We start from the raw sequence: 11,392 nt of genomic DNA, 5'->3' as shown, positions 1-11,392 counted from the left end.
TGGCCCTTGCAACAATTGGATGTTAAGAATGCTTTCTTGAATAGTGATCTTGCAGAAGAAGTTTATATGGAGTTGCCACCAGGTTTTGAAGGAAATCAGGCTAACAGGAAAATGTGCATGCTGCAAAAATCTTTCTATGGTTTGAAGCAGTCTCTTAGGGCCTGGTTTGAGAAATTTACTAAGGCTATAAGGAGTTATGATTTTATTTAAAGACATGCTGATCATGCACTATTTTTCAAGAATAAGGGTGGTAAGATTACTATCTTAATAGTATATGTTAAGGATATTATTCTTATAGGGTGCGTTTGGATCAAACGCATATAAGATAATGGGGGTAATCTTCATTTATTTTGCAAGATTTTGGTGTTTGGTTTGGAAGTAATAAAATATTACGAGAATCTTTTATTACAAATAGTGTTTACTGTTGGTGATGTTGGGGGTAATCTGATACCCTCTCTCACCCCTAAGATTAAAAGATTACCGGGTAATCTGATTTTTATACCTATTTTGCCTTTAATCAAGTACCATTTCAGACACAATTGCCCTCAAATGTCTACCAAATAACAATTAACCTAGCCCCCTATATTTGAGAAATGATCTAAAACACCCCAAAAAAGTTTAAAAGTTAACAAAATACCCACAACCACCTAAAACCACTGTCGGCTGTTACCATCATTGGCCATTGGCTTAGTCACCGTAATGGTGCACAACTGATGGGATCTAGTCGGTCGTGTACCAATAAGGCCTTTTCTAGCTTGGGGCTAGATCTGGCCATTTCTATGGCTATTTCACAGCTAAAGATCTAGCATTTTCACGACTAGATCTGTAGCCGTTTGACGACCACATCTTTGGTTGTGAAATGGCCATAGATCTGGTCATGAAATAGCCATGGATTTGTGATCCATGCCCGAAAATGGCTTTGTCGGTGCATGGTCGGCCATATACGACTAGTTGTGCCCCATTCTGTCGACTATGGGCAGCGGCCGATGATGGTGGTTGGCTGCTGGTAGTGGCTTGGGGTGGGTGGGGGTGATTTTCGTACAAATTAAAGTTTTATATGACTAGGGTGTTTTAGCAAAATTTCAAATGTAGGGGGTTAAAAAAATGATTTAAAAAATAATATTATATTAATATTTAAAAAAAAAAGAGCAATTTAGTAATCTATATAACATACCCACCAATTTATCCTCCCAACCAAACATATTATTCACCAATTTATTTGAACCAAACACATTTCCTAAACATTCCCAATAATCTTCAACGTGATCTATCTTTCCCTTAATATAACATCCCTCTATAATAAAACATTATATGATCCAAATGCCCCCATAGGGGATAATTTTGAAGAAATGAATATGGTAAAAAAAGTTCTTGCTCAGGACTTTGAGATAGAGGATTTGGGGCAGCTAAGATATTTTTTAGGCATAGAGATTGCAAGGAATAAGAAGGGAATTTATGTGTCTCATAGGAAATATGTTCTGGATTTATTGAAGGATATTGGAATGTTAGATTGCAAACCTATCGAGACTACCATTGAACAGAATGTGAAATTTGTTGAGATAAATGGAGATACACCAGTTGCTAAAGGGAGGTATTACAGACTAGTTGGGAAATTGATATACTTATCCCATACTAGGCTTGATATAGCATTTTCTGTAAGTGTTGTAAGTCAACACATGAACAATCCACAAGAGAAGCATCTCGAGGTTGTAAATAGAAGCTTAAGATATTAGAAAAGAACTCTTGGGAAAAGACTATTCTTTAGGAAGACTAATGAAAGAAAGGTGGAAGCTTTCACAAATGTAGACTAGGCAGGTTCAATGAGTGATAGACGGTCAACCTCAGGATATTGTACGTTTGTTTGAGGAAATCTGGTGACTTGGATGAGCAAGAAGCAAGCTGTAATAGTAGGGAGTAGTGCAAAGGTTGAGTTTAAGGCAGTCGCACAAGTATTTGCAAAATGATCTGGTTTAAATATTATTAGTTGAGTTGGGAATCAAGAGTGAGAACCTATGAAGCTTTATTGTGACAACAAGGCTGCAATTGGTATTGCACACAATCCAGTTCATAATGAAAAAACCAAAGATGTCGAGATAGATCACCATTTTATCAAAGAATAGATAGAAGATAAGCTTTTGTCTATTATATATCTACGTACAAGCCAGCAAACCATTGACATCCTTACAAAAGGATTCCTAGACAAAGTTTTGATAGTGTTATCTCTAAGCTGGGAATGTTAGACATGTTTTCATCAGCTTGAGGGGGAGTGTTGAATTCCTAATATTAGAATGTGAAAACTTAGGAATTATCTAGGCATTTATCTAGTTTTAAAATTTTAAAAGTCAGGATAATCCTTAGGGTTATCAAGATATCTAGAGTTAGTATTTTTATTTAATGTGAATAAGAATGAATAAGTTTTTTTTTCTTTCTCTATTTTCAAAGTTTGACTTCTATTTTATGAGATTTGAGGGGTGAATGAGAAACTTTGCAAAGTTTGTTGCATAAATAACAAAACTTTGGAAATTTTGATTAAATAAATGTAAATGTAATGAGTTTGGGGTGATTATGAAATATTAATTTAAGGGAAAAATGTTGTACACATATTTAACGAATTTTTACTTAACAGAAATGGGGGTAGGGTCAAATTTTCAATACTAGGGGCGATTAGAAAATTCAACAAAACTATATGGATATACTAAAAAACCCATAATGAAAATTGTAATAACTAATATTTTTTCTATCAGAACAAATAATACTACACATACAAAGATCTTTTACAAAATTATGCATACAAAATGATGTGTAGAAAATGAATAGAATAATATATATAATAAGTTTTGACTTTTAATATTCATCCTTTTATTATCTTTTAATATATCACTTTGTACGTAAAATTGTAAATCTATGTAAGAGATATGAGTTAACAACATGTTCCCACCAGAAAAATGGCCTATTGACAAATTTATACCCACCCACGTTTTAAATACCCTTTTACTACCCGCAGCAGAATTCTGTTAACAGTTTTCATTGTAATAAAGGATAGTACGGTCATAAGTCATTTGTAAGTAAGGATAAAATGATCAGTTGACACTTTGCATAGGAAATCAAAATTTAAAATTGCAATATGGGGAATCATAGGGCTGGGGCGATGACACATGTCCAAGGAAGTTGACCTAAAGAAAAAAGAAAAGCAAAAGTCATTTTACTTTTGCATATCTTGGTAGAGTAGACTCTTGGGTTTTCGTCTGACAAACGTTGACTGCATTCTTGTGATTTTTAAGGCGACCAATGATTGTTAATGGCGATTTACACTAAGGGGTTGGATTGATTGTTGGCGATTGTCGTGTCTAGGGTTCATTCATGGTGTTGAAAAGAAGAGTTTAGTGCTATTATCGTAGAGTTTTTCCGGCAAACAATGAGTTTGATAGGCGACTTCGAGTGATGACTGACTTGAGACTTATGAGTTGCTTCATCGTTGAGACTATAGGCTAAAGTTTGCAACTATTTGAACTTGTGGATGTAGTCATCTTCCTTTGTTGATTTGTAGTTTAAGTTGACTATAGGTTGTACGGATAAAATTCTACATTTTTTTTTGTGTTCTCGTCTGCAATTGGATTAATGGCAAAAAAATATGTGTTCGTTGTTTTTGTGTAAGATAGGGTTTATGGAAAAAAAGAAAAAAGTATGTTTGTCGTTGTCTTTTGCAATAGGGTTTATGGCAGGAGAATAGGTTAGTTTTGAGATGATTTGATGATATTGTTTGTTAACAAAAACACTGTGATTTTATTTGTTAGGTTAAGGATAACATTAGCAAGTTTTGAAAAAAGGGCCCGACTCCTGAGGTCAGTGTTATTCGTCAAGGATCTCATGTTATTGCACTAGTCAATAGTGTAATAGCAAGACTTCATTACTGAAAATCACAGAGAAAGTACCGTCCTTGAGTTATGGTCACTTTGTTTATGATGCTTTATTAGATGATTTATTTAGAGTTCCCTCTCATGTCAGGATTTCTTCTTTTAATTAATTTTCGTTTTTAATTAGGATTTTGTTTCCTTGTTTGATTGGGACTCTTGTTAGGGTTGATTGTATATTCTTCAACTTATTATGTCATGTGGTATTTGTATTTGTCTTTCTTTTTACATCTCTTTAAAAATCTGATATAGTGTTGGACTTCAGTTTCTTTCATTCTGTGATCCTAATTTTTTATTTTTTATTTTATTTTATTTTTTGCATGCAGTGAAAATTGTAATGATTTAACTGTTGTAACTAGTTTTGTATGTTTATGTATCGAAGAGAATAATTTGTAATTGACATTAAATTTACATTGCTCTCTCTCTCTCTCTCTCTCTCTCTCTCTCTCTCTCTCTCTATATATATATATATATATAATATTATATATATGTATGGTTGATGATTTGGTTGTTATTTTTTCGTGCAAGTGGTTAGAAAACATAGGTGGAGAGACAAGAATCGTCAGTGAGTGGAATTCTTTTGCATCCTAATAATGTGGGTATCTCATGCTTTGATTGTTATTGTGTTGTGTATCCCTTTTTCAAGCATTTGTAAAATTTTTGATGAGTATATAAATTTAGGGATTGAATCATGGTTTGGATGTCAACTGCATGAGGTTGGATTGCTGTTTGTTGACATTGTAACTGGCCCAGTTCAGTTAGGGTTCATATTTACTTACATTTCATTGAGAATGCATGTTTGAACTACTATGGTTTTTTTGTTTTTTTTTTTTTTTTTTTTTGCTTTTTCACTAATTACAATGCATAGTTTTGATCACTATGTTGTTTGTTGCTTAATAGATGTTTTAATTGTGTGTCGGTGGGTCTATGTAAGTTTGGGCCCAACAACAGTGTAAAGCCCAACGTTAAAGTTCTAAACTGTGTAAATTACAATTGTGAAATAACGGTGTAAGTCCTCAGTTACACTGTTTGAAGGGCCTGAAAATTCTAGGCCCAAAAGATTTTAAAGCTCTAAAATAAACCTATTTGAACTGCGTAAATTGGGCCAATAAAAGGTTGAAGCCCTAAAATAATTTGAATTGTAAAATATGGGCCCAACGAAGCCCTAAAATAAACATGTTTAGGGTGTGTAAATATGGGTGTAACGCCCACATCGAGGTATGTAGCTTTACTTATGCCCTAATACCCTTAGTTGAATTTGTTAAAGTTATCTTGAACAAGTGTGAAGAAAATTCCCTAAAATTTCATTAGGGGTAAAATTGTATTTCACTCATAATTAGTTGAAAAAGTGGGGAGTGAAAAGAGATAGAATAACATGGGAAGTTAATAAAAATAAGGGAATTTTGGTAATTGACTAAGGCAAAAGGGAGTTTCATAGAAGTGCAAGGGTAAAATGGGATATATATATATATATTATATATATATATATTATATAATGTATATATATATATATATTATTATGATATTAAGAGTTGAAGAAGAGAAACCGTAGCACTCACCCTCAATTCAAGCCATTCTTTACCAAATTCTCTCAAATTTCTTCATAATTTCCAAGGAAATTATAGGATTTTGGATTTGGCTAACTTTGGATATATTTCAATCCCAAGCATTCAAAGGTAAGATTCTTGCACCAAGAAGTTAGATTAAATTTTAAAGTTTTGATCTTATGGTTGTATATGCTTAGGATTTTGGGATTTTGCCTAACTTTTGATATATTTTCAATCCTAAGATCCAAAGGTAAGATTCTTGCACCAAGAGTTAGATTAAATTTTAAAGTTTTTGAATTTATTTTGTAGCTTGGGTTTGAGAAGGAGGGAATTTACCAAAGGAGAGTGTAGTGTTGGAGTTGCTCAAATTCAAGGTAAGTAACGTAATTTGAACCTTAATTTGAGCAAGACTTGTTGATGAATTTTTTTGCATGTTTGTATGTGATGGTATGAGAGAATTATGTGCTGTTTTTATATTATGTGTGATATAATTCTAGCCATGAGAAGTAGTGTATGGTTATGTGATAATTTGGTGAAGTTGTGGAAGATTTTGTGTTGAAATTTTTGGAGTGTAGAGAAGTGAGAAATTGTGCCAGGTTTGATATCAATTTAGTGAGTTTTTGGCTCACAATTTGGTTGAATTAGAGAGTGTTGGAAGTGTAGCCAGCATGATGTAGCATGGCATATGAATTGTTTGAGAAAGTCCTAAGAGAAAACATGTTACCATGATTGCCCTGTCAAATCCGTGCATTATGAGTGATTTTTGAGCATCTTACCCATCAAACTAGGTTGAGACCTAAACATAAAAGTTGTAGCCCTTTCTCCAAGCTTTAAAATGAGACCAGATCATAGAAATTTGATGTGTATAGCTCGAGATATGCCTTCTTGAATTGACTGTGCAGAATGACTACTCAAAAGTACCTCCAATTATTAGTTATTTTAGTCTAATAATCTATATTGATTTCAAGTATGGGAATGTTGTTGGTAGAGAATATAGTTCCATAATGATATCTTTATATGCCATAATGCATTCTCACATTCTCACATTTGCATTTAGAAGAATAGCAAAGAATGAGCATATTTCCATGCACATCACATATAGAGAACATTAAAGACAAAGAGAAAGAGAGTTTGGATGAATGTGAGAGAATTTCTTTTATGCATGTATATGCTATATATGAAGAATTGTGATGGAATGGATATGAATGATGGATAGTTATCCATGAGAAGTAGTGCTGTGTACCCGATGTTTGATGAGAGTTTGATGAATTATGGAAGAATTGAGAGAATTTATGGAGTGTGAATCTTGGACAGGTTTGATGTTAATCTTGGTGTGTTTTATTCCAAATTTGGTGGCTTAGAAGAGAGTAGAAATGTAGCCAATTAGGTTGATGTGTGCACAAAATTGTTGATGAAAATGTCAAAGAGAAGTGCATACATGATTATGATTATTTGATATCTTGAGATGAGTTGGTAGATGGTAGAGAATGATATGTTCACATTCCATATTGCATTATTGCATCCAAACATGTGAATTTAGAAGAATAATAAGCATGAGCCCATATACATGCATACATACTCATAAGAGCATTAAAGAGCAATAATGAACATTAAAGTTAAAGAACAAATTGAAAGAAATGAGAATTATTAAAGAAAAGAAATTAATACTAATTTCCATAAGAAAGATAAAAGAAAAGAAGGTTGTTGCGATGGGGAACCATGATGACAAAAAGAAGAATACTCCCACATGTACGCCGCCTTTAGTGAGCGGCCTAATAAGAAGAAGAATTTGTACAGTCCGTAAGAGTACATGTGGATGAGGAATGTACCTAGAAGAAATTCCTACATGCACGTTGCCTTTAGTGAGTGGCCTAAGAAGAAAAAGAATTTGTACAGTCCGTAAGAGTGCATGTAGATGAGGACTGTACTGATGAGAATGCAAAATGTCATATACCCCCTAATGTTTAGTCTTTTATAGGTATTGTTGCCTAAATGTACTCATTATTATTTTTGATTTAGGATGCAAATGGAGGCGTTAATTGCAAAACGGAACTAATTAAGTGAATTCGGACAGTTTCAACGTTGTTTGTAATCTAGGCATAACTCTCTCATCTGAGCTCTGATCGAGATGATTCAAAATGTTATGGAACGCTAAGAAATATATCTCAACTTTCTAGTTTTGAGTTTTGAGATATACTCACTGCATCAAGGTTGTAATCGAGCTTGAAGTTGATGCATCTGCACGGACGTCCTGGAGCATTCTGCCTTGTCATGCAAATCAATTGGGCAGGTTATTATGGAAGATTGAGGACATGTGGCATGCAAGTTACAGCTCAGAATACCATTTTCGTATTTTATTTTAGGACTTATCTTATTTTATTAATAGAATCAAATTAGGATTAATGTTATTTAGGTATTAGAATATTTCTTTTAGGAGATTGAGTGGGATTCAAACACTTGAATCTGGATTTTTGCTAAGGGGATCAGATTAGGGTTTTTGAGGGGACCACGCCTCTCTCTTCTCTTCTCTGGAATTTTTCTTTCTTTTGAGTTTTGATTATGGCATGAGCGGCTAAAACTTTTGTAACTTGGTCGTCGGAAACGGAGACCTCGGAATCAACCAACTGTGAGATCTAATCCGTTTTATTTTAGTGTTTGAGTATGAATGTTATTCTGTGCATATCTTCATGATTGATGCATTTAATTACTAGGAGGCCTACTAGTGTATTATTGTTGCAATCTATGCTAAGTTTGATATCAAAATGTAATTGTTTGATCCCTCAACTTGTGAAGCAATTAGGGTAATAATTTGCTGCGTCAGGAATTAGTAATCTTAAGAAGAACATTCAACTAAATTAAATACAACCGCTTGTGTTTGTGTTGTTTAGCTTCATCGATTTCTCTAATTCTTAAGGCTGCCATTAGATAAATCTTTAGCGCTTGCCTGGGTGTTTAATGGTAAGATAATTAAGATCGCTTGTTTCTAACTAATTCAATTAAGGAGAGTAGGAAAAGTTCCAACGGTGGATATTCAGAGTAAGAATTGATTTACTTTTGCATCAATGATCAGTTGTAAGATTCCGATGGTGGATGTGATGGAGACCAAGTTTCATTATATTAATTGATTTCGAATTGAATTGTTTTGTTTTGTTTGGCTAAGATTGTTTTCTGTTTTACCAAAACCCACCAGCCTTATTCACATCATAGAAAATTCAGCCAGACACTCTTCGTGGGATCAACTATTGCTTACCTTATTTACAGTTCAGTAGTTAGGTTAGGAAGGTTTTTAATCTTGGAAAACTTGATACGTGTTTCCTACAACATGCAAATGTAGCAAGTATACTAGTCGCATAAAGTATAAAGTGATGAGTGAGTATCGTTCTCACGAGGATAGTGTTACTAATACCGATTTCTCTAGTTTAAGTCCTAATTGAAGAAACGATAAATTGGATTGATAGAATTTGATCAAACTAAATACAAATTAACAAAAATAAACTGAATGAAAATGAAATTAAAGCAAAACCCAACATTAACTAATTAAACAATGCTAAAAAAATGATAGGGTGTTGATTTCACCTAGATACGCTAACCCAAATCATAGAATCTATTACCCAAGTTCTAATTCCTGATTGAAAATCGAATCCCTAAGTTGTAAAACATACCTTCTCATGCTACATCCCTACTTATCCCTATCAAGCTTCCGCACCCAACAAAATGAAGATTAATAGTTCAAAGTCTTTAAGCTTTATGGAATTCTATCTAGATTTCATAGATCGCTAAACTATCTCTAGCTTTTGCTTAATTTACGGTATTTATCCAAGAGGCACAATCACAAATCATTTCTCAGTCTCATGTGAACAACACACATTTGAATGATGAACAAGCATCCAAAAGTCATGAAGCAAAGAGATAAACACTCAATCATGAAATTAAACTCAAAGTAAATCAATCATATAAATCTGAATCATTGTATCAAGGTTACATCAAACCATAGCTAAACAACTCAGTTCATACTCAAAAACGAAATAAAAGAACAAAAACAAACTGAATCAAGATTCATCATTGAAAAACAAGCAAAAGATGGAGAAATCTTCTCTAATTTGAAGCCCAAATCTTCAATAATCTTCTCCTTCCATGAGCTACCTCCCAAATGACGAACCAAGACAAAGAATTTGTACAGTCCGTAAGAGTGCATGTAGATGGGGACTGTACTCACTCACACGGCTAGGGTTTCGAATCCATGCTTCAACCGAGTCCGATCGGCAAAGAATAAGAAAGAAAAGAAAAGAATAAGAAAAAAAAAGAATAAGAATAAGAATAGAAAGAAGAGAATAAGAAAGAAAAGAATAAGAAAGAAAAGAAGAGAATGAGAAAGAAAAGAAAGAATAGAAAGAATAGAAAAAGAAAGAAAGAAAGAAATACAGAAAAAGAAAAAGAAAATAGAAAAGAAAATGCACATTCTATGCATGTGTGCATTTGCTTCATATATATGCATAATACCATGCCCATTATCTTGAGTAGTGGGAAATTAGAATAGAGAAAGAATAGAGAGAAACAGAGAAAGAATAGAGAAAGAGTAGAGAAAGAATAGAGAAAGAACAGACATAAACAGAGAAAGAATAGAGAAATAGTAGAGAAAGAACAGAGAAGAATAGAGAAGTGTGATGTAAGGAAAGAAATTCAAAAATTAAGCAACGGAGAGAGAAGGGTAGCATAGCGGGTTTACTTATTGAGCAATTAGTGCTCACCCCATTGTTTTCAATGTTTTTGCAAGTAAAAGGTGAGATGCGGTCGTTTGGAACGTCACGCAACGGAAGGGTTGGGCAACACTGTCGAGTTGATGTTTTGTGACTTTATTATATTTTATAAAGGTTGTATTTAAAGAAAAATTAGTTATGGGCCCATTATTTTATACTCATCTACATGTATATTATATATATATATTGGGTTTTACTATTATTTTACAAGTATAACTCCCAAGTATAATAGCTAGAAAGAATATTACAATGGGCCCATCAATAGTGTAACTTTGCAACGAATTTTTAATTTTACTTACTGAGTTTTTGTATATTTAACTAGCTTAAGGTATTAGATATTTCATTTAATGTATGAATAGAATTATATAACGTGAATACAATGTGTAAATAGAGACACCGGGTATTAGGAAAAGCTAATCATGGCCCTCTTAGTTAGTACTAGGAATAAAAATTGATACATAATTGAGTAATTAGAAAGCATATTACTCAATTATCCTGTGCAAATTTTTGTGTTGAATACATTATTAGTATCAATTCTTTTGTTGTATATCATATTGCATTAACCATTTGCAGTTTTAATGTTCCTATTGTCTTAAGTTATTAATAGGATTTTAATACTATTATTACTCTAATTTGATGATACGTTCTCCTATGTATTAAATATATATGAAAAAAAAGGAACAATTTATATTATATTGACATAATGGTTATATATTTGTGTTTTGCAGGTGAATCCACAAAAGTTCAATTTTAAATTTACTTTGTTCGGAGTTGACTATTGATAATCCTAGTATTATACTATTTTATCTAGGCTTTTTGGCCGGATTTTAGATACTTCTTATTTCGTTTGTGCCTGAATTTCAACTTAATTTCATATATTTTATGTTTCAAGCCAAAACACGCAGTTAGAGCAAATAATGAGCGGAATTGACTTTCTGGACCCATAAGAAGGCGAATCTCAGGATTCGGGGAAGTTCTGAAGCGGATTTGAAGCACTTTGAAGCTTGTTCCTATTGGAGAGCACCAAAGATTGAAGATTCAAGCAAGGAAGCAAGTGGAGGGTAGTTTCGTAATTTCAGAATTATTCAGAAAAGTTCGCCGAGGCAAAGTTCTTTCTTCGCTGCGGTGCTAATCTCTTAGGACAGATAAAGAATTGTAAAGCAACTTGTTGCAGCGG

The 11,392-nt window shown here is 33.2% G+C and overlaps 1 protein-coding gene across 1 annotated transcript; it reads left to right on the top strand.

Moving 5' to 3' along the window:
- The first annotated feature begins 1,355 nt into the window (after positions 1 to 1,355).
- LOC116141841 (uncharacterized mitochondrial protein AtMg00810-like) lies at positions 1,356 to 1,733 on the top strand. Its single transcript, XM_031427311.1, has one exon. It carries the CDS (start codon positions 1,356 to 1,358, stop codon positions 1,731 to 1,733), a length of 378 nt encoding a protein of 125 aa, XP_031283171.1.
- Positions 1,734 to 11,392: the final 9,659 nt, after the last annotated feature.

The sequence above is a fragment of the Pistacia vera genome, unplaced genomic scaffold (genome assembly GCF_008641045.1).
Source record: "Pistacia vera cultivar Batoury unplaced genomic scaffold, PisVer_v2 Contig400, whole genome shotgun sequence".
Lineage (NCBI taxonomy): Eukaryota > Viridiplantae > Streptophyta > Magnoliopsida > Sapindales > Anacardiaceae > Pistacia > Pistacia vera.
Note: the sequence above shows the minus strand (reverse complement) of the source record. Positions and strands in the feature narration are given on the sequence as shown.

Bases quoted from the DNA above. Each gene is read 5' to 3' on its own strand.
- LOC116141841 (XM_031427311.1), top strand. From the start codon at position 1,356: ATGGTAAAAAAAGTTCTTGCTCAGGACTTTGAGATAGAGGATTTGGGG.